This window comes from Misgurnus anguillicaudatus, chromosome 23 (assembly GCF_027580225.2).
Source record: "Misgurnus anguillicaudatus chromosome 23, ASM2758022v2, whole genome shotgun sequence".
Classification (NCBI taxonomy): domain Eukaryota; kingdom Metazoa; phylum Chordata; class Actinopteri; order Cypriniformes; family Cobitidae; genus Misgurnus; species Misgurnus anguillicaudatus.
The window spans coordinates 18,701,306-18,726,241 of NC_073359.2; the positions used below are offsets into that span (position 1 = coordinate 18,701,306).

Consider the following 24,936-nt stretch of genomic DNA (forward strand, 5'->3'; position numbering starts at 1 on the left):
CTTTCATGTTTCTGAACTTGAGCAGAGTTTTACCATTAGAGGTCTTTCTTCACTAAGGACGCGGGACCCGTACGGTTCCGGGTTTATATTTTAAATGGTCAGCCGGGTCGGTCCTAGTTCATTACTTCGGGTCCCAAGTCTGATTAATATTGTGTGTAAAACCCGAGTCGATCGGAGAACGGCCGCTAGCGCAAAGCTCGAGTGCTGTTTCAGCGTGCCTCCGGTTTCTTTGGCGATAACAGCTGGCTCTTGTCACGACCACGCGCCGCTTCAGTTTTTCTTTATCCCATTTTTTTATAATCTTACAATTAATAGACCATATCTTTACTAAAATCTAAACAGTTTGCACAGAGATTGTAGCAAAAAGCAGTGCTAATACTGAATGAGCAAAGCTCTAGCTGACTCAGGATATAAAAAACGCAAAGCTGTAATGTAAAGTCTGTCATCGGGACAGCAAGTAGACTTTTAAATCTGAAATAATGAGAGGATTAAGCTTTTTTAATCGGCAAATGAGAAATAGAAAGCAGAAGCAGTAAAAGTGCCTAACTAATAGAAATTATTAACATTATAACATCAGTCACATTTATAATCTATAGACCTGCACTGTCTATTAATATACTGTACATAGTATTGTATATAATTGAGTTTGATAAAAGGGGTCATCAAATTGCTTCATATATCAGTGCAAAAACATAAAGTTTTTTCGTGGTGCTTTAACAAACAGTGTCAGCTTTGTTTATGGCAAAGAAAGTTTGGGGTGGTTAGATTAATGAACTATAATGTGAAATTAATATTAATGTTTAATAAATCAAAGTATTGTGTTGTGTCACACATTATTAGTTTTTTGTCACATGTATAGTAGACCATTTTTTGTCGGTGGATATAATGATTGCCCTTTTCACGAGCTACCACCACAAGTAAATTTCAGATCTGTGGGAAACACTGTAAGCACATGTTAAACTCTTTTGATTAAACTGAAGTCATTAGATTAGATTTCACTTCATTAGGTTTAAAATGTCCTCCATGTTCCTGTGTTTTTTGATTGTATTTTAATAAAGAGATTATTATATATGGTCATTATACCATTGCAAAAACAACAAATCTAATTGTGGCACGTGGCCTTAGACTTTGCACAGTACTGTACCTTTATATATTAGTGACTGTTAGCTTTGGTTTTATATTGTATGATTAATGCTGGTTCGTGGGCCAGCATTAATATTTGGTGTGACATGAACTGAAATATACGTGGCGTGAATCCTCAAACATAGGAAACTATTATAAAAAGGCATTTAAAGGTCTCATACATGTGTGGTGACTCCCAGATGTTTCTTGCAGTAGTCAACACATCGTATTTTTTCAAACATGCACCTACGCTGTCATACTGTACGTTGTCTAAATGCAGACATGTGTGAAAGTTTCCACCTTGTGCGTTGGCATATTTTCGCACAGTCCAGTTTTTTTCTGCGTTGGCATTTACCTCCACTGCCATCCTCTGCCTGTTTTTTTTTACTGTAAAGAGAGAAAGGTCCCCGGCGGTCCTGCAACATTTGCAGTAGAGTCTAATGAAATCGAAATGCATTGTAATGCGTCCCCCTTGAGCCTGGTAAAAGCGTCACCCTTGCGTTGCGGGGTCATCGTGTCTGATCCGTGTCATTTCTGAGGGAAAGAGAAAAGCACCCCATTAAAGAGATGGCCCACTTTCGCTGGGCGGCAACGCCTGCCTGCTGGACCCAAAACTGTATTGCATCTACATATACATGAGATTTTAATTTAAAGTCGCAATTTGTATGAATGGAGAGTATGTAGAGTATGGAGAGTATGTGGTATAATAAATATGCTGCAGACAGCAGCTGCATAGAGTAAATTTTACAAATTATTAAAGGGCACCCATCATGGCCTTTTTGCAAGATGTGATATAAGTCTCAGGTGTGCCCAGAATGTGTCTGTGAAGTTTCAGCTCAAAATACCCCACAGATCATTTATTATAGCATGTCTAAAATGCCCCTATTTGGGCGGGAACAAAAATGCACGTTTTAATGTCTATACCTTTAAATGCGAATGAGCTGCAGCTCCTCAATCCCTTACAAACATACATTGAGCACTTTCAGTTCAAATATATCAGATTAATACAGTCTGAGACAATAGTATCTCACTATTGAGATACTGCGAACAGCGTAAAAATCTCTGAGGGCAGAAACTATGGTAATGCAGGACTGTAAGTGGGCGGGGCTTTATCAATGTGACCTTACATTGATAAGAGAATCAAAAGGCATGTCTACTGAGATTGCTTTGGTTAAATGAGGTTTAAAAATCGTAGGTTGGTTGTGTTCACACACTGCCAACACACATCATGTCCAAGCACCTTATAAAAGTGGATTTTGTACAATAGATGCCCTTTAAGAAATATCTGGGTTGCATTTTACATTAAAATGCAATTTAAGCACATTTCCACCCCAATTTTCAATTGTTATTTGAATTTTTTCCCCGTTATGCTACAAAAATATATTTTTTAAATATATAGTTTTTTTTATAAATATTGCTTAACTGTACTGTATATAAGATGGGGTAAGGTACCGTAGTTTGTTATTAATAGTGAATTAATGTCTATTATTAATGTCTTCTGTGCTCAGTGATGTTTTAAATGGTACTAAAAATAGACTTTATTATGCAAAATATTATTTTCCAATTTAACCACCCATCCATTGCACACATCCAAACATCTTTTTTCCAAATCCCTGTGCAAGTCCAAATGATGCAAGGCTCATGAATTTTGTACTTTTGAATGATGTTACACGTATGCAATAAAGCACAGAACATCAATGTATATTTACTTGTATATTTGTACAGAGAGAATTATTAGCCACGCAGCGGACGCATTGGGAAAAAGTTCTGCTTCAGGCTCTGAAAGACAGGAAACAGATTTTAGCCAATAACAGCCAGAGGTGCTGGAGTACCTGTATATACCCTTATATGTGTATCCTGGATGACAAAGAGTATGTGAACATCATGCTACAGGTATTAAACTATTTGGCATTTTCAAACTCTTGTTCAGTATGATATTAAAGATGCATAATTATTAGGGCTGTCAAAAGATTAATCACGATTAATCACATACAAAATAAAAGTCTGTTTTTGGATAATAAATGTGTATATATTAGGTATATATAAATACACACATACATGTATGAATTTAAGGAATTTAGGTATATTTTTTATTTAAACTTATAATATAAAATATATCAAAATCTATATATTTATACATGTAAATGTTTCTTAAATACAAACATTGTGTGTGTATTTATATATAAAATATATATTATAAATTACACACAGAGCACAAACATGAATTATGCAAAAAACTTTTATTTTGTATGCGATGAAGTGCAATTAATCTATTGACAGGCCTAATAATAATATTGTTGACTCATGTCGGTGTACATAAAATAAAAAATATTTGTCAAGAGTATTAAGCTGTAACCCTATTACATAAACCCTATTCATAAATTATTCATTGCACCTTTTAGACAATGTTTTACTTTAAACATTCTACTTAGTTGTTCTATAGAGATCCACTAACTTCTGTTTTCAATGAATCGTCCTGTTTAGACTTTAGTCAAGCTGTCACCCAGCGGTGAATCTTTACTTGTCATGGCTGAGGAGATGGGAACCAGAGTTCACAATATGTACTGCATCCGTCAAAAGAGCCATAGCCAGATGACAGAGAAACTCAGGAACATCTACAGCTCGTATGCTGAGCTCCTGGCAAACGATTCCAAGGTACAAGCTTCACAATCGGTTCGATTGAAAAATGCATACTTATTTTTAGTGTGTCTACTCCAGCATCAAATATCACTTTATATCGTTATGTACTTGTGTTTGCTCTTATACATTGTCATTTGCAGATCAATCACCTCTTGCCACGGGAATTTTGGGAAAGTCTGGAGATGGAGAGGTCCAATGGCCCTTCCCTTTTAAATGATGACACCCCTTGGCCACAGATGCTAATGGTACAGTTGGGGGGCTTACTGGTTGACATTATGGTGCGTGAGCTCAAAATCCAGTCCAGTATCCTCAACTCCACTCCAGAGGAGAGGCTCATTCCAGTCCTATATCACATGTACACGTTTCGCAGCAGTCGTAAGGTAAGTGCGTCTTGGGACGGTTCACATTTCGCATCTAAAAACGCAACCGCACCACTTCCCCTCCTTCTTTCCAACGATCTTTTGACGCAGCATTCTGAAAAGTTTAAGTATTTTAAAGAGTGCATCTCACCGTGTGTGGTCACGACCGTATCGCTTTCTATTTTAGCCTGCTTGCAGCGCGGCTACATTTAAGATAACGTATTTGCGTGCTCAAAAGACCCGAAATGCAAATGGCCCCTTAAAGTGTCCAACAACTGCCTACTAAATCAAAGCCTCTGACTGACATGAAAAGTGACCAGTGATGTTTGTTTTTTATGTGCCATTTGGGGGCAGGATTATCAGACATATATAATAAGATGGATAGATCAGTCGATAGATAGATAGACATGTAGACAGACAGATGGGTAGATAGATGAATGGATAGACAGATAGATAGACAGATAAATAGGTAGACAGATAGATAGAGATATAGACAGACATGTAGACAGACAGATAGGTAGATAGATGGATGGATGGATGGATGGATGGAAGGGATAGACAGATAGATGGATGGATGAATGGATGGATAGATGGGTAGATAGATAGATAGAGATATAGACAGACAGGTAGATAGATAGATGGATGGATGCATGGAAGGATGGATGGGATAGACAAATAGATAGATAGAGGGATAGACAGACAGACAGACAGACAGATTGGTAAATAGGTAGATAGATTGGTAGACGGATGGACTGGTAGCTAGATAGACATACAGACCGACTGATGGAAAAGTCGATAGATAGACAGACAGACAGGTGGATGGATGGATGGATGGATGGATGGATGGGATAGACAGACAGGGATAGAAAGATAGATGGATGGATGGATGGATGGATGGATGGATAGATGGGTATACAGATAGATATATAGACAGACAGACAGGTAGATGGATGGATGGATGGATGGATGGATGGATGGATGGATGGATAGATGGGTATACAGATAGATATATAGACAGACAGACAGGTAGATAGATGGATGGATGGATGCATGGAAGGATGGATGGATGGGATAGACAAATAGATAGATAGATGGACAGACAGACAGACAGACAGATAGATGGGTAAATAGATGGGTAAATGGGTAGATAGATTGGTAGACGGATGGATTGGTAGCTAGGTAGACAAAAGTCGATAGATAGACAGACAGACAGGTGGATGGATGGATGGATGGATGGATGCATGCATGGATGCATGAATGGATGGATGAATGGATGGATGGATGAATATGGGATAGACAGACAGGGATAGAAAGATGTATGGATGGATGGATGGATGGATGGGTATACAGATAGATATATAGACAGACAGACAGGTAGATAGATGGATGGATGGAAGGATGGATGGATCGGATAGACAAACAGATAGATAGATGGACAGACAGACAGACAGATAGATGGGTAAATAGCTGGGTAACTAGGTAGATAGATTGGTAGACGGATGGATTGGTAGCTAGATAGACATACAGACCGACTGATGGAAAAGTCGATAGATAGACAGACAGACAGGTAGATGGATGGATGGATGCATGGATGGATGGATGGATGGATGGATGGGATAGACAGACAGACAGACTGATAGATAGATAGGTAGATAGATTGGTAGACAGATGGATTGGTAGCTAGATAGACATAAAGACCGACTGATGGAAAAGTCGATAGATAGACAGACAGACAGGTAGATGGATGGATGGATGGATGGATGGATGGATGGATGGATGGGAAAGACAGACAGACAGATAGATGGGTAGGTAGGTAGATAGATTGGTAGACAGATGGATTGGTAGCTAGATAGACATACAGACTGACGGATGGAGAAGTCGATAGATGGATCGACAGTCCAATCGACAGTCAATTCACTGTCAAAAAATGGACAAGTATTAGTCCTTGGCTGTCACTGGGGCAGTACCCTTTAAAAAGGCCCTAATATGTACCTTATAGATGCAGATATGTATACATTTGGTACCAGTAGGTACTAATATGAACTATTTAGGCGCAAAGGTGTACTTTTCGAAAGTGTACCGCCCCAGTGACAACTAGGGAGAATTTTTTTGACAATTTTTTCTGACAGTATATGGTACATTATATCTAGATTCTAGAATCTCAGAGCAATCAGCTTAGTGGTTACAAGAACGAAAAGACATTTTCCAGGTTTCTATGTGATATGGATAAAAAAGTAAGCAAACCGTCTGCTGTTGGTGGTCAGTATTTGTGCTGTCTTAAATCTTTCAACTCAATCCTACTCCCATAACCTCTCACAGTCACAAATGTTTTCATGAATTATAAAATCACTTTTCTTGCGTGAGCGCTCACAGGCCAACAGAGGAAGAATAATTACTCTGAAACTAATCTCTTTTTTAGTGTCTCCTTAATTGCCCGGCAGATTAACCTCCAAGGGATATGGAGTGTGAGATTTTTCCATTTTGTCTTCAGTGTCTCGTTCCAGACATTGCCGTGTAGTCTCGGCATAGCCATGCTCTCAAAAAGTCATGCGCATCTCCTCAGTAAGGCCAGTTCCTGGATTAGTAGTAAATCGGCATCCCCTGCTTTCAGATGGAGCAGCAGTTACTAAACAAAGTCGTAGTTCCTGACAGGCTGGGCCATATTGCATACATGTCGCAGGCAATACATTCACGATAATTAATGAGAAATTGTCCTGATAGTAAATGATGCTCCATCTGAAAGCAGCTGATGGAGATTTATTTCTAATTACAGAACCGACTTTACTGACGAGATGTGCATGACAATCAAATGCGAATTATATTGCAACCCTACATTTAAAGCTATTTCATGCATTCTGACTTATTAACAGTGTTTAAAGGATTAGTCAATTTTCTTAAAAAAAAAAAATCCAGATAATTTACTCACCCCCATGTCTTCCAAAACGTTGATGTCTTTCTTTGTTCAGTCGAGAAGAAATTTACTGCGCTTTACCTTTGTAGAGCAATAATGTTGTAGACCATTTGTGCCATTAGTGTAGGTATATTTGCATTTTGTGTGTTTGTGTCTATGTCGATTTGGATAACAGTGTCTGCCAAATTCATAAATGTATTGTGAATGTTATCTAGCTGTCTAAGCACACATCCATCACCTTTAATGTGTATTTAAACTGGCATCACAGGGCTGATTGAGAGAGCTATTGACAGGATATAGTTATAAGCATAGATCTGTCACACCATGTGCTATTTAATCATGTGTTTATTGTGCATTTTACAACATGCCTGTAAGGTAAACTTTAAAAATATAAAGCTGTTCAAGACACTGTTGTGGGTTCCTCACCTTGACATGGCATCAAGAAGTCATCTTTAGACACAGGTGGGTGTTTCTCCCGAAATTAGACTTATGAGGTGTCATTAAACATTTTTAATAAAAAAAGTAAATGCTATTAAAATAAGAAGCATACAGTTACAAACATCTCTTCATGTACTATTTTGCACATGATTTCAAATGGCATCATACAAACCAATTTTGTTGTTTTTCCACATTTAAGGGAAAAATGTTCATTACCGCAACGCGTCCATGCCTGTATTTGGGTTATTTGACATGGAAATATTTATAATTAAAAAAAAAGCTTCAGTGCATGTTATACTATAAACATTTACCGTAAAGAAACATGTGGTGTTTGGTGATCATTGGTAAATGTAGAGACAATAAGGAATAGAAATGTGTCCAAGACCAATTTTCTCATCCGCCACAACAATTTTCAATCATTGTTTAAGCCTTCAAGGAACTAACATTTTAAAAACAAATTGTTGGAAGGGACATAATTGACTGTGACATTCAAGATTGTTTGTCATAATACCTAGACAACTTTTTAGTTCTCATTACCGAAACATGAGTTTGTAAATGCATATATTTAATGTAATGTCATGTTGCGGTAATGATAATTTTTGATAATGATAATCTAAAAAAATGTAAATAATTCTATAGGAAATATTTTTAAATCATCTAAAAACAATGGTTATAGTAAGTTCAGACCATAATCTTATATGTGCAAAAAAATTGGCTTCAAGGGCTTTTTAAAAATTCTGATGCTAAACACCTTCTAAATCTGGATTTCGTGAGAATCACCCAGGTTGACAGCCAATGACTACGCCTTCGAAGGTTTACTACAGCGTCTTCTATGGGTTTCTCTAGTGTATCATCTTAAGGAACAATTTTAAGGATGTAAGATTTTATTTTTGATCTCCCTTCATATCCATCAGATCGGCTTCATCAAGCCGCACCCTATTGTGACCCAAATGCAAAGGGAGGCGATGGAAACCACACTTACATTCGACTCCTACGTCATGCCCATGTTGTGTCCGCCGGTACCCTGGACCTCCCCAAAAAGCGGCGCGTACCTCTTATCACCCACAAAGCTGATGCGTTCAACCGAAGGAGCCATCCAGCACCAGCTTCTCCTGGAGAAGAGCCGATCAGAAGATCTCCACGCCGTCCTGGACTCCCTCAACCAGGTGGGCAACTGCGCCTGGAAGATCAACAAGCCCCTCCTGGACATCATCATCTCCATCTTCAACGACAAGGGGAGCGACAAGCTCTGCATTCCTCCGCCGTTGTCCGAAGCACCCGAGATTCCACGCTTCAGCCCTCACGATCCTTCGTACACCCAAGCCGAGAAGGCGTACATGAAGCGGGAAGGCATTAAAGCCAAAAAGAAGGTGGCGGAGATGCACAGCCTCCGAATGGATGCACTTTATAAGCTGTCTATCGCTAATCACGTGAGAGATGAGATCTTTTGGTTTCCTCACAATATGGATTTCCGCGGTCGTACGTACCCTCGGCCGCCATATTTTAACCACCTGGGTAGTGACGTGACCAGGGCCTTGCTGCTGTTTGCCGAGGGAAGACCTCTCGGCCCTACAGGCCTTGACTGGTTGAAGATCCACCTGGTGAATCTTACTGGTTTGAAGAAGCGTAGTTCACTAGCAGGAAGGCTGGAGTATGCAGAGAGTATCATGGAGGACATCCTGGACTCAGCAGACCATCCTCTTGATGTAAGTTATGATGTCACGAGACACGAGCATAGGTTTATTATACGCTTCAGTGGTCACAATTTATATAATGGAGCATGTTTGCCTCTGTAGTGTATTTATTCAAATCAATTTAGTCCCATTATGTAGTAGATAATCTGTAGCAGAATGCAAGCGTTCAGTTATAACTAAGGCATATGTTTCGTTAAAATGTTTGTCACACTTCACGGCCCCTAAGATTCATAACTCTTTTTTACAGGGTCGCAAATGGTGGATGAATGCAGATGAGCCGTGGCAGGCACTGGGTTGCTGTATGGAGATAGCAAATGCCTCACGCGCACCCGACCACACTAAATACATCTCCTATTTCCCCGTACACCAGGTAGGAACTGTCTCACAAATCATTGGATATTGAATAAATGCTTTCTTTATAACTACGTCTTCTGTCTCTGCTGGTAAATTATGAGCATTAAACATTAACGTTTTATTTGCCAATCCAATAAAACCCGGCTGCGGTTGCCAGCTTGGTCACTATAAAACATCCTGCCATCTTTTATGCTTTTTAATAATACTCAAATGATGGTTTAAAGTCCCAGATGGACTTTAAAATCAAGATTAAAATTTGTGCCTGTTTGTATTTGTCTTTGTGATTAATGCTCACATGAGAATAATCGTTCTTGTATTCTGCGTCCCTTCAGGACGGCTCCTGCAACGGTCTACAGCACTATGCTGCCCTCGGGCGGGACGTGATAGGCGCGACTTCTGTGAACCTCATGCCATGTGAAATACCTCAGGACGTCTACAGCGGTGTAGCTCAGCAGGTCAGTTGCACTGTGGCACCAGGGGGCGGCAGTGCCAATTAAACAGATGTTTTCAACCTTGTTTATCTTATGTAATACAACAGACCCTTCAGTGGACTCAAGAATCATTGATTTTATGTAGAAATCAAAAATAATGAGCTGTTTTCACAGACTGGGTCACATATTTGTGACCCTGTCTGGACCACAAAACCAAGTCACATGGGTATATTTGTGGCAATAGCCAACAATACATTGTATGGGTCAAAACATTTTTAATGCCAAAAATCATAAGGGGAATTAAGTAAAGATCATGCTCAATGAAGATAATTTTGTATATTTCCTAACGTAAATATTTATAAAAAATGTATTACCGGTAGTATTATGTGTTGTTAAAGCATAAGTCCATTTTCTTAAAAAAAAATCCAGATAATTTACTCACCACTATGTCATCCAAACTGTTGATGTCTTTCTTTGTTCAGTCGAGAAGAAATTATGTTTTTTGAGGAAAACATTCCAGGATTTTTCTCATTTTAATGGACGTTAATGGACCCCAACACTTAACAGTTTTAATGCAGTTTAAAATTGCAGTTTCAAAGGGCTCTAAATGATCTCAAATGAGGCATTAGGGACTTATCTAGCGAAACGATTGTCATTTTTGGCAATAAAAATAAAAATATGCACTTTTATGAAACGCACATTTGCGGACCATTTTAAACATTAAACTGAAACAAAGACATTAATTAGTATCTTGTAAACACTGGGGCGTAGTTTCGATACGTCATCCGTGAGCTCTTGACATGATGACGTATTACGTGAGGTCGCGCTGGCATGTCACAGGACCGGAGGAAGACGAAAAGTTGTGGTTTAAAAGTGCATATTTTTACTTTTTCTTGCAAAAATGACAATCGTTTCGCTAGATAAGTCCCTTATGCCTCGTTTGAGATCGTTTAGAGTCCTTTAAAACTGCAATTTTAAACTGCATTAAAACTGTTAAGTGTTGGGGTCCATTAAAGTCCATTAAAATGAGAAAAATCCTGGAATGTTTTCCTTAAAAAACATAATTTCTTCTCGACTGTACAAAGAAAGACATCGACATTTTGGATGACGTGGTGGCGAATGAATTATCTGAATTTTTTTTTTTTTTTTTAAGAAAATTGACTAATCCTTTAAAGGGATAGTTCACCCAAAAATGAAAATTCTGTCATAATTTATTCACCCTCGTGTAGTTACAAACCTGTATAAATTTCTTTGCTCTAATGAACACGAATGAAGATATTTTGAGGAATGTTTGTAAGCAAACCATTAGTGGCCCCATTTACTTCCATAGTGTACTTTTTTCCTACTATGGAAGTGAATGGGGTCCACGAACAGTTTGGGTAAAACATTTGTCAAAATATCTTCCTTTGTGTTCATCAGAACAAAGAAATTTATACAGGTTTGTAACAACATGAGAGTAAATGGTGAACTATCCCTTTAAGGCAGTGGTTCTCAAACTGGGGGCCGGGGCCCAGGGGGGGGGGGGGGGTGGTTTGTGCGAGATGGTGCCAGCGGGGGCCCCAGTTTTTTGACATTTTATAAAATACATTAATTTATCATGAATTCTGTGTAATTAAACCTAAAAAAAATAAGGCTACTAACCAACAGCACTACTTTGTATAATTGAATATGTTTTGTTGAATGAAAATGTTAAGTTTTAGAACTGTTTTTTGTCATAAATTTTCTTTGGGGGGGCCGCAAAGAAATGTGCCGTACACAAGGGGGGCTGCACACTGTAAAGTTTGAGAACCACTGCTTTAAGGCCTTCATTTGGACAACTTTAAAGACTATTTTCTCAATATTTCGATTTTTTTGCACCCTCAGATTTCAGATTTTTAAATATTGTCCAATCCTAACAAATCGTGCATCAATTATTTAGCTTTCAAATTATGTATAAATTCAAATTTAAAATAATGTTCCCTTACGGCTGGTTTTGTGGTCCATAGTCACATATATCATTTTTGGTAATCACTGGTTGCACTTAAATACAGGTGTAAACAAGGGTTTGTACTGTAATGGGATTTTAACCACGTTCCGAGGCGAGCCAAAAAAAAATCTTTGCACATTTGGTCACAGGAGACGCATTTGAGATGAGGATTATTTATCCGTCTTCAGTGTATAGTTCTGGGAAGACTGTGTAATTTTAATAGAAGATGCCATGACCCAGCTATCGATTTCTCTACATTTGGGAATATAATGTAAGCAAGTAAACACTCATTGCTTTGATCCTAGCACAGTGCTGAAGTTGTAAAGTAGCAAAGTTTGGCCTCATTGTTCTTGAGCCCTTCAGGAGGGCTGTTTCACCGGATAAGCTCTCCAGAGTCCCAGTGAGACCATCAACAACTTCTGCAACTCGTGTGTGATTAATGATGCTGCTCTGTCCTTTCGTGTAAATGAAAGTTCTGTTCATTCATGCCCTTGTGTTCGTGTAGCTCAACTAGTAGGGCGTGGTAGTAGAGGTTGTGGGTTTGATCCCCAGGGAACTCACATGCTGATAATGTATACCCCAGAAGTTGCTTTGGATGAAAGCATCACTTTATGTCATGCGTGTAAACCCTGATCTTTTGACTTTGTCTCATAGGTGGAGGAGTTCAGGGTTCGAGACGCAGAGAAGGGTCTGAAGATCGCTCAAGTGCTGGAGGGCTTCATCAGCAGGAAGGTGGTGAAGCAGACGGTGATGACCGTGGTCTATGGCGTCACCCGCTATGGGGGGCGTCTACAAATCGAAAAGCGGCTGAAGGAAATCGATGACTTTCCCAAGGTGAGGTTTCTCACGCTTCAATGAAGTTTCCATAGATGTAGTAACAAACTCCAGGTGTTTGAAAGTTGGCTCGGTTTTTAACTTGACATGAACCTTGTCCTGTTTGATGTTTGGATGAAGGTGGTCTGTAACTTTGTTCTTGGTCTTTAACACAGTCTGGTTAGCATCTGACAGTATGAACGCTCTGTACGGTTCTTATGGTGCATTCATAGTGCATTCAGGCCGAGGGGCAACCTTTCCGATCTCTCTGATGAAGCCAATACGGAAATGACTAAAACTGCAATTCATTGACTGCCCGCTTGAGGGTGGCTCCAAAAGAGAGTCAATTCCCATATACCTTCATGTTAAAATGCCTAACTTTACAATAGAAAATAAAGTTTACAGCCTGGTACAAAAAGTGTTTTTGGTATTTATAGCTAATTTTGCCCTTCATGACAGCTGTGAGGGGGGTGAATGTTTTTGTAATTCATCCGTTTAAATTATATTAAGCCTTAAACTTCTGAATAATTAAGGGCGTGGCCACTTGAGTGAAGGGTGAACTGCTACTGCTGCCAGTAGAATCGAGCTAGGCGGGCGTGGTTTGAGCAACCAGCCAACTCAGCTTCACCCATGTCCCGCCTCTTAACCCATTTTTGGTTATTCACGAGTGATTCGCGGTGATGCGTTGCCAAGATGGCGACGGCAGGCAACGCCCAAGTCAGGTGCGACTTATATGTCAAAATTAATTCATACTGCCTAACATGAACCAAAGGACAACATTACTGTCTACAGCCATGAGAGGGCGCTATATGTTGCTCCTGTAGCCTACCCCTGAAAAAACTGTTAACTGAAACATTAACTTAAAGACAACGGAGAAAGTATTAGGGTGTCCGCGGATCCTTAAAAAGTCTTAAAACGTCTTAAATTCCGTAGTATGAAAATAAGGCCTTAATAAGCATTAAAATGTCTTAAATCCGGGTATCAAAGGTCTTAAAATGTTGTCCAACCAACACCGCCTAGAAGATTGTAACTGTTTTATACATGTTCGTCTCATGTGTCAGGAAAAACTGAATAGGTGGAATCTACTAAAGCACAAGTTTGCGGGGAGTTCGCTAAAGTGCGTGGACCAGGGTATAAGCAAATGGAGAACAGTGTGAGTTTTAGCTATGGGGAAGTGCACATTTAATGAAAACTGGTTACTTAACCCTGATTTTGCTCCGTGGTAAAGACAAGTTAGCGTACGGGGTCCGTTGTTTATTTTGCAAGAAAGTTTTAAAATTCAGAACAATGGGCATCAAAGCTTTAGTGTCACACATGCAATGTAAGAAACATAAAGCCGCTGCAGAATGCAGAAACCTGTAAAAAACATTCGGCATTTCTCCGTTCTGTTGTGCCTACAGCAGTAGCCCTAAAGAGCATCACGGCATGCTAAACATCTGCATCAGCAGTTTTAAGCACCACGGCTTCTGCTCCATCAGACATCCGATAAACGTTTGGCTCCACTGCCAAGCCCAAAAACGAACGAAACCTGTCTTCTTTTTTTCTTTTAATGGCGGTTGGCATCTAGCTTATAGGTGCATTAGCGCCCCCTCTGCTCCGGAGGGTGGATCTACTACACTCTTTCCCTTACTCCTGGTCTCATCAATTTAATTATTTCTATTTTTGCCATAAAATATTTAACTGCCAATGTTTTGTCTCAAGATGCACACCAGTAATGTATTTTGTAAGTTATATTTAAAAAAAAAAAAAACTCCTTAAATGTCCTAATATAAATAAGACCTAGTCCAGGTTTAATCTGGGTAACCACACCTAATATTTTAACATTGTTGTTACATAAAACCATGTGTTTATTTTATGCACATTATACATTATTTGAACCAATTATTATTGTCTCATCACTATTGTCATCGTAAATGCTTTGGCCCATTTAGCTATATTTTTATTACCAAAAAATATCAGATTACTTGATCATCATCCTTACCAAAATAATTGTTAGTGAAACCCCTAGATTGGTTAAAACATTTTAAAATTATGTGATTTTAGTTAATTATAATGCTTTTTTCTTCATATATTTTATCATTGGGGATTTCTTAAAACTTCGTATGACTTTATAGGTGAAAAACTTGTAATATCAGCAAAGTGTAAAAATCTTGTCTGATCTTATTCTTGTGAACCAGTCTCGTTTCATCTTGCGGAACAAGTGTCTTGTCACACCCCTAGAAAATACTGTTTTTTGTTAATAAAGATAAAAGGTTCTAAAAAACACATGAATGCATTCACACTGGACTATAAAATTGGACTTCATTGTCGTGATATAGGTCTTAAATTTAATTCATTATGGTCTTAAAAAGGTCTTAAAAAGTCTTAAATTAGACTTGGTGAAACCTGCAGAAACCCTGAGACTTAACAAACAAAATGTCCCCCAAAAGAATAATAATTTTCTAAATAAATGCGACTTATAGTCCAGTGCAACTTATGGTTTTTTTCCTCTTCATGATGTATTTTTTGACTGATGCGACTTATACTACGGAGTGACGTATAGTCCGTAAAATACTGTATCTTTTTTCCGAAGCTGCCTTTTGTCATTTACTGTAGTTTTTATCACGCTCATGTAAATTCGAGTGTTTGTTTTTAAATAAGTTTGTGTTTAGTTAGTTATTTAATGCTATAAAAACAGTTGTGTCACGTCATGATTGACAGCTTTAATATGCGCAATCTGCGAGGGCGGGGCCTTGATTTCGCGGCTTTACTTCCTGCTCACTATTGCGCAGGACTGGTCCCGAAATCGCTACTGCGCAGACTTAAAGGAACAGTATGTAGGATTGTGGCCAAAACTGGTATTGCAATCACAAAACTTGTGGCTAAAACGGGTACTGCAATCACACAACTGGTGGCCAATACACAACATGACAACATAAACATCAGTTGAGGGCTGCAATTCCACTTTTTAAATGACAATATTCTGGCCAGACCACTGTTGTGAGTGAAATAAGTATTTGAAATGAAAAGGATTTCTTAATGTCTAGTGACATATCAGGGTCATTTTATGATTCATTGATATAAATTTCTTACATACTGTTCCTTTAAGACCCAAGATGTCAGCGCCGTATCACTTTTCACCAATGGAAGAGAGCGAACGGGCGCCGTCCATCTTTTTTTACAGTCTATGGCAACGCCTACTATTATATATGTTTTATTTTATATATATATATATATATATATAGCCCGGATATAGTCCCCTTGGTAACTTTTAATAGCAGGGGACTATTTTCGGCCACAGGATTATGCTAAACTATGCTAAAAGTAGTACGGCCAGACCCGGAGATCAGCTGAATGGATTTCAAAACGGTAAAAATCAAATGTTTAACTCTAGGGGAACTGGAAAGTGGAGTGTCCCTTTAAGTAAATGATGCGTGGCTTTGCAAAAGAAACTTTGCATTTCTGTGTGGACAGGATTACATTTCTCAGAAGTAATTTGCTTAAAGATTTTCAGGAAAAAAAAACTAATGTGTTTTATTTAGACCGGCTTACAATCACAGATTACACTTTTAAGACCCAGGTGACCTCCTCAGGTCACAATTCCATTTAAAAAAGCATGTCCTCTTTTCTTCCTGGATTGTTTCTTTTAAAAATACCATCTGTCTGGTGTTTTCCTCGAGATAGATTTAAAGCGAGATTAAAGATTTAGGTAGATTATAAGATCAGAAAGTCAACTTTTTTTTTGGTTCGTCATATGGCCTGCTTTGCTTAAGATGTCTCCGCACGTGACGATGTGAACGATAAGGATTTAGTTTTCTTGCACTTGCGTCAGTCTTGATTTCCCAAGTGTGATCCTCTGTGGGCAACCATAGGAACGAGTGATGCTCCTATCCATTTTTCCGTAGGGAGTACAAAAGGGGATAGAATTATCACCTGTAGAGTCAAGGGATCTTATCTGCATACATTGCTTGGTAAAGCAAAACCAATGTTGATCATTTGGGATTATTCGTTGTTTTTAAGGTCTTTCTGTTGATGTTTCTATTATTAAACTCTTTATGGGTGACGTAATTGTAGATTCAACCCATGTTGGCTATGGCTGAATGCCGCTGTCATGTCTCTGACAGTGTGTCTCTCAGGACTGGAGGTCTTACCCAGACTCTCATCCTTCTTTCACTTCTGAATTTAAGCATAGTTTCATAGCTAAATTGTTCCCATGTTTCCATTTGAAATACTTCTGTGTATCCCTGGGTGATATCTAGAGGCAGTAATTTGGAAGGAGAGTTCTAAATATATTGATCTTTGTCTGGGTGGTCTTGTAGCTCAATTGGTAGAGCATTGCATTGACAACCCAAAGGAAGGAAGGATGAAATACTGATGAAAATGTGTAGCTAGAATCCACTGTAAAAGCTACAGCTTAAAGGAAAACGACACCGTTTTTCAATATTTTACTATGTTCTTACCTCAACTTAGATGAATTAATACATACCTATCTTTTTTCAAAGGTGCACTTTTAATCTTTGCACAGCGCTTCGTGAATGTGTTAGCATTTAGCCTAGCCCCATTCATTCCTATGGCTCCAAACAATAGTTTTATTTTGTGCCACCATACTTACTCGTGTAACTACTCGTGTAACAGTCTTTAAATAGGGAAAACATGGTGTGTTTGGTGGCTTCTAAATTCCTCTCTGTTTAGAGCCAAAGGAATGAATGGGGCTAGGCTAAATGCTAACACAGTCATGATGCGCTGTACAAAGATTAAGTGCATGCACCGAAAAAAGACAGGGACGTATTACTTCATCTAAGTTAAGGTAAGAACATAGTAAAATATTGAAAAACGGTGTCGTTTACCTTTAATGCATAAATGTATTAATGTAAAGATGTATGTTATCTATCCACAGGAGTACATATGGGATGCTTCACATTACCTGGTGCATCAGGTTTTTAGCAGCCTGAAGGAAATGTTTACTGGGACAAGGGAAATTCAGGTATATAATATCAAAATATATACTAATATATGACATAATATATGTGATACTGCTGGTGTCTTCTATGTATTTTTCATGTCGGCCATGTGCACCTCATGAATTATAGCTGCAGGGAACTGAGAAACAAAAATTGCAACTGATCAAGAGCCATCCGTTCACCATCTCCTGTTGCACCCCCCTGGGACACAACCAGACAGGCAAAGCGAATATGAAATATCCGCCGCCTCACCTACAGACGCAATCAGCGTCCTATATAGGTCAGGTACTAGAGAACCAGATAAAGTGACTTGAGTTCAGGCAGTTCATCATTCCAGAAACAACCCCACCCACTCGACCGGGCAGGGCATGGTGGGTGCTTTGGGCCCAAGCTGTTGGTGAACGGTCTGATGAATGGATCCACTTCAGGCCCGGCCTGATTCCAGAAGAGCAGGGAAATTTATCTCCCACAAAGTGTTTCCGGAAAACACCGGGGACCTTGCGACTGCGTCTGCCAACCTGCAGAGCCAGCACTGTTGCATTCTCTCCAACAACTTTCCACCTGTGCACCTGGGTATTTACAAATACCTGTAGCAGCGCTAAAGACTTTTGGCTGTGTTATTTGTTACGTGAAGTTAGCACAGCGAACAAATAACATCTGTTTTTTAATCACGGTTGGGGTTTTCAATTTCGTTTTCAGCATGGTAGATTGGTTCAATCTGTTGTGCAAACTTTATCCAATGTCTGAAAAGTCCAGTGCAGTTGTTAATATATGCAAACTGACTTGGGTTGATTGGCTGATGCTGTTGTAACTCTTAATCTTCGGTTCTCAGGATTGGCTGACGGAGAGCGCACGGCTAATAGCAAAGTCTGGGCGAACGGTGGAGTGGGTGACGCCGCTGGGACTTCCTATCGTTCAGCCTTACCACAGAATGAAGAACCAAATGGTAAGTGTCAACACCGAAACATATCAGAGAGAGATTAAGATTCATTCATCACCACTTAAGGCCCTTGTAGTAGACAATTTCCTTCCTTTATACGCTACACTTTACCTCCTAACCAGAATTAAGCAGGGTGTCTGTCCTCTCTCCATCCCTGCTTGCTAAGGGATGTAAGAAAGGTCGGGAGTGAAACGATGAACAAAAATGCAGGGTTTTGCATGCAGATGACCCGTGATGCTGTCAGATAGCATCAGCCACATAGCTGAGGTGGCACAGCGGTGGTCCATAGCGTGTGGGGGATCCAGTAGAGAGCATCTGGCAACCCGTCAGTTTCACAGTCACTGAGCATTTGCTGCTGCTGCTGCTGCTGCTGTTGATGGGTGTGGCCTAATACCACATTATTGCCAGATGAATAGATATTTGGTTTTAATAAAACTCGTTTAATAAAAGTTTGAAGTTGACAAAAGCTTTTTGCTATTGTATTATGATTATGAAATTAAATTTGCGTTGTTGTTTGCTCACCCTCATGTCATTCCAAATGTGTTAGCTATTGTTTGGTGAAAAACAGCAGGAATCATATTTGCCCTTTGGTTGCCTTTAAAAAGTATTTTTAGACAAGGTCTACCATAAAATTTGTCCAAGCAAGTCAGGCCCTGGATTCATAAAGTCATGCAGGCAAGCAAATAAAATGTGGTAGATGGGGTAAGAAAAAAAATCTGGCAATAAGTTAACTGTTTTGTAAACACTTCAAAATCAAGAATACGGAGCCCCTAAGGGGACATAGAGCAAAAATGAAATAAAGTTTAGTTTCGCATGCGCTAAATTTTGCTCATCAAGAAAATACATTTTCATTTAAGAATTTTTAGATATTTCTACTGAAAACAAGACAAAAATACTAAGTCATTTTTTTGACACGTGAAACTTTCATGTGCTCACGCGAAACCTTCATGGGCAGAATTTTTTTACGTTTAGTTTTGCGTGCTCACGTGAAACTTTCGCGCGCGCACGTGAAACTATCACGTGCGCACGCGAAAGTTTCACATGAGCATGCGATAGTTTCACGTGAGCACATGAAACTAAACTTAAGATTTTTTTTACTCCAATGTCACCTTAGGGGCTCGGTAAAAAAATTCTTAAATGAAGATGTATTTTCTTGATGAGCAAAATGACCTAAGAAAATATGTCTAGTTTTTAGGCAAAAACTATATAATTTAAGTGAATTTATGCTTAAAACAAGCAAAATTATCTGCCAATGGGGAGAGAAAATTTCCTTAAATTAAGTGTTTAAGAAAAAAGAAAACTTATTTTTTTTCTCATCCCATTTTCAGATATTGTTGCTTGTTTTAAGTTTAAATTTACTTAAATTATATATTTTTTTGTCTATCAACTAGACTTATTCATCAAGAAAAAGTAGGGATGCTCCGATCGATCAGCCGCCGATTATAATCGGCCGATAACGGCATTAAATGACGCGATCGGCACTCGCTAAATTTGCCGATCTCATGAGCCGATCTTTTTGTTTATTTTTGTCATCATAGCGTTCCTGATGCGGCTGCAATTAGAGACCATTTTACACAGTGCGAGCATTTTGTAACCCGTTGCTCATGTGTGACGTGCAGATTTGGATTTCTCTCTCTGTCTTTACAGAGATATGTGTATTTTCTATGAGGACGCGCTCCGGTCCTCAGCGCGATGCGTCTTCACATCACTATCAAACAGCGTATACAACACATATCTATCGCGGACAATTGCATCCTCATGCCGAAAGTTTATTACTTGCATTCGTTTTAAAGTTTAGAAGGTTTAAACTTCCATTTTCTCACAGCTGCTCTTGTTTGCGGACACCCGCCGCACGCATACACAGCAGCCGCTCATCAGTGCATGTGAAGAGAACGATCTCTTCCGCGTCTTAAAGCTACAGTATCCTAATTCATCTCTTAATAAAATGACTCTCTGCTCATCAGTGAAGAACTGTTGTACTTCATACTAATGTGTGTATATTTAATTCATACAGTAAAGACTGTGAAGTGTTTTATTTTAATGACTTTTAACAGACACAAACCTTTTTAAAGGCATATTACATTTCTCTTTGCAAGAAGAAATATTTGTTGTGCTTATTTATTTGATTCTCTATTAAAACAATAATATACCTAATTTATAGTTAGTTTCATTTCTACAAATGGTGCGAACTCTGCTAGATTATAGATAAAAGATTCCCATTCCACTGCCATTCTGTGATCGGCACTGATCGGCAGATCATGATCTTGGTGATCGGCCCCAAAAATGCTGATCGGAGCACCTCTAAGATAAAGCATCATAGTTTAAGAATTTTTAGATTTTTCTACTGAAAACAAGACAAAAATACTAAGTAAGAAAGTCATTTTTGCAATGTCCCATTGGCAGATTTAATTTTTTTTGTCTAAAAACTAGACCTATTTTCTTAGGTTATTTTGCTAATCAAGAAAATACATCTTGTTTAAAGTACAAATATCTAAACATTCGTAAATCAAGACAAAAATACTAAGCAAGAAAGTAATTTTTGCAGCGTCCCATTGGCAGATTATTATTATTATTAAATGCTTGTTTTAAGCAAAAAAGTGTTTGTTTTTTTGTCTAAAAACTAGACCTATTTTCTTAGGTTATTTTGTTCATCAAGAAAATACATCTTGTTTTAAGTACAAATATCAAAAAATTCGTAAATCAAGACAAAAATACTAAGCAAGAAAGTCATTTTTTTGCAGTACACTGTAAATATAATCTTAGTATTTTTGTTTTGTTTTCAGTAAAAATATCTAAAAAAATCTTAATTAAGATGCTTTTTATTGATGAGCAAAATGACCCAAGAAAATAAGTCTAGTTTTTAGACCAAAAATATCAAATTTAAGTGATTTTGTGCATAAAACAAACCAAAAATCTGCCAATGGGGTAAGCAAAAAAACCCCATTGGCAGATTTTCTGGCTGTTTTATGGACAAAATCACTTAAATTTGATATTTTTGGTCTAAATACTTATTTTCTTGGGTCGTTTTGCTCATCAAGAAAAAGCATCTTAATTTAATAATTTTTAGATATTTTAACTGAAAATACTAATAAATTTTTTTCTTAAATCATTTTTTGCATTGTAATCAATCAAAAATATGTCAGTATACTTAGTTTTATCCTGTATACAGTAATCATCTGGCTGTGAATTGTTTAGTCCCCAACACAATAACCAAGACCTATCAATGTAGGTCATTAAATTTTATGGGATTTTTTTATGGGTCGTTAATCAAAGGCCGGTGCTCCATTTAAAATTCTTCACAGTTTAAGCTCTTTAGCCGTGCAAGAGCTATGAAGGTCTTCTCATATAACCACATAACGTGATATAATTAATGCTCAGCTCTTATGTTTCAGCTTAATTATCATTAGCTTCTAATTGTAATGGTCCACGTGCTAAATTTAGCATGAAAACATCAGCTTAGCTGAAAATTTATGCCGCGTGACCCTTTGTATGCAGCTTTTCATATCCAAATCCCGCTACAGCCCTTGATTTCATACTCTACTTCCATTGAGATATAGATGTATCATAGCAGCTGAAGGTAGTTGATATTGTGATGTATTACATCGACCTGCTCTCTTTCACCTTTTTAGAATAGTTCCCTGATGCGGGAACACCCAGCTTGTCGGAAAAGCTAGGCATGAATCGCACGCCCCTTTATCCTCAACACACGGCTGATGGGTCAAGGTCAGAGGTCAATGATGTGCAGCACCATTTAGAGTATAAACCTTGGTACAGCTAATCTATATTTATTTCGCCCAGTGATGAAGACAACCCTTGCTTAGGCAGTCACACCAGGGGTTTGCGGTTCTCCTGTAAATGTCACGCTGGCGAGATTAATGTAGCACCATTAAGACCTCTATTAATCACCACGGAGCCCCAGCTCTACCTTCACCTGTTTGCCGCACACGGATGAACCGGCACGATGGATCTTAATGATCTGTAATGATGTCGCGTAAGGGGTGTTTTATAGACCTTTTTATACAAACGATATCTGTTAATATCTCCTTATTGCAATTTTTGTTTTATTGTCATTTTGGGTTATTTATGTCTGGTGGTTCCCAAAGTAGACTGTTGGATTGTGAATGTTGTGGTTTTCAGGTGTTTCTCACAATGTGCAGTTTGATCATGAGTATTTTGGTGGATGTGGAATCTGGTAGATAAAGAGCAGTAAGCTTAGCAAAAAAAGACGTTCACCCAAATATGAAGTTTAAACATAACTTATTGCTTGACGTCCTGTAAACACAAAGCTATGCACAAGTTTTTTATAAAATTATCCACCAATTTATTCACATACAGTCAGTGGTGTGAAAAAGTTTTTAGATGCAGTTTTTACATGAAGGTTTTTATTATGAAGTGAAAATAAAATTCAAACCCACATGGCCCTGTGTGAAAAAGTGCTTGCACCCTAAACCTAATATCTGGTTCGGACACCCAACTGCAATTGGGTGATTCTCACGAAAACTTGGTTTTAAAAATGTCAAGCATGAAAATGTAAAAATTGCTTAAATTTACTTTTTTTCCCACCAGACATTGAAAAACAAAGTCTGGAGTAAATGGGAACATTAATTTGAAAACTTTTACTTATCATTTAACACTTTTTGTAACATAATTAAAAAATTAGTCCTAAAAAATCTCATTACCGCAACAGTCAGAAAACATCAACACTGACATATTTTCAAAATGACATGACAAACCTGAAAGAACATAATTTGGAGATTCTGCAAATGCATTTAAAATCAAAGTATTATGCTTCTATTAATTAAATGAACATTTAATAAGCATCTGTTGCGGTAATGATAATCAAAATGTCGTGTAAGCATTCTGACAAGACAATATTTCAAATTAACTGTAAAAAAATGATCTTACCTGGTAGCCAACTTGAAGTAACTGGTCCATGTGCTTGGTCACTCAAAATCAAACTTTATTAAAATTCTGTATGTTTGCTTAAACTGTTCTCAAAAAGTGTTGCGGAGGATGAGAACATCAGGCATGGACACATCATTTTCCTAATTTTTCTTCATTATTATTATACATGAATATTCAGTAAATATTTTTTCTGTCATCTAAAGTAGTCTAGCAAAACATCCATTTATTTTTTTCTTAATATTTTTGTGTTAATTTGATTAAATTACAACATAACACATGTTCAAACACAGCCGGACACATTGCGGTAATGAGATTTTCAGCAGAAATTAGATACAATTTCCAATTATAAATTCTTTTGTTGAAATCACACATTGTGCAAGGTAGAACACAGTATTGTGTTAATTCTGATGCTTTTTAATGTTACTATATTACACATTTTAAGCTAAAATCATTATTGCCGTGGTGTTTCAATGGTTTCGTGAGAATCACCCAATTAAGCATTTGTGATAACTTGCAATAAGTCTGTTACAGTGCTGTGGAGGAATTTTGGTCCACTCATTTTTGCAGAATTGTTTAAATTCAGTCACATTTGAGGATTTTCAAGCATTAACCACCTTTTTAAGGTCATGCCAAAGCATCTCGATAGAATTGAGGTCAGCACTTTGACTAGACCACGCCAAAGTCTTCATTTAGTTTTTTCCTCAGCCATTCAGAAGTGGACTTGCTGGTGTGTTTTGGATTGCTGTCCTGCTACAGACCCAAAGTTCGCTTCAGCTTGAGGTCACGAACAGATGGCCGGACATTCCCCTTCAGGATTTTTGGTAGACAGCAGAATTCATGGTTCCATTTATCACAGCAAGTCTTCCAGGTTATGAAGCAGCAAAACAGCCCCAGACCATCACACTACCACCACCATATTTTACTGTTGGTTTGATTGCTTTTTTCTGATATGTTATACTTTTACATCAGACGTAATGGGACACAGACCTTCCAAAAAGTTCAGCTTTTGTCTTGTCAGTCCACAGAGTATTTTCCCAAAAGTCTTGGGAATCATCCAGATGTTTTCTGGCAAAACTGTGACTAGCTGTTTTTTGCTCAGCAGTGGATTTCATCTTGGAACTCTGTCATGCAGGCTATTTTTGCCCGGTCTTTTTCTTAAGTCATGAACACTCACCTTAACAGAGGCAAGTGAGGCCTGCAGTTCTTTGGATGTTGTTGTAGGGTGTTTTGTGACCTCTTAGATGAGTCGTCGCTGTGCTCTTGGGGTAATTTTGGTCGGCCGGACACTTCTGGGAAGGTTCTCCACTGTTCCGTGCTTTCGCCATTTGTGGATAATGGCTCTCACTGTGGTTCGCTGAAGTTCCAAAGCTTTAGAAGTGGCTTTAAAACCATTTCCAGACTGATAGATCTCAATTACTTTCTT

The 24,936-nt window shown here is 38.2% G+C and overlaps 1 protein-coding gene across 1 annotated transcript in view; it reads left to right on the forward strand.

Annotated features, from left to right (window-relative positions):
• The window catches only part of polrmt (polymerase (RNA) mitochondrial (DNA directed)), a 63,339-nt gene that overhangs the window by 18,575 nt on the left and 19,828 nt on the right, over positions 1–24,936 (forward strand). Inside the window, exons 7-15 of the mRNA XM_055217599.2 lie at positions 2,848–3,015; positions 3,607–3,777; positions 3,903–4,142; positions 8,385–9,176; positions 9,412–9,534; positions 9,851–9,973; positions 12,570–12,749; positions 17,605–17,691; positions 18,501–18,614. Coding sequence (XP_055073574.2) covers positions 2,848–3,015; positions 3,607–3,777; positions 3,903–4,142; positions 8,385–9,176; positions 9,412–9,534; positions 9,851–9,973; positions 12,570–12,749; positions 17,605–17,691; positions 18,501–18,614 — 1,998 coding nt within the window. The remainder of the gene's footprint in view (positions 1–2,847; positions 3,016–3,606; positions 3,778–3,902; positions 4,143–8,384; positions 9,177–9,411; positions 9,535–9,850; positions 9,974–12,569; positions 12,750–17,604; positions 17,692–18,500; positions 18,615–24,936) is intronic.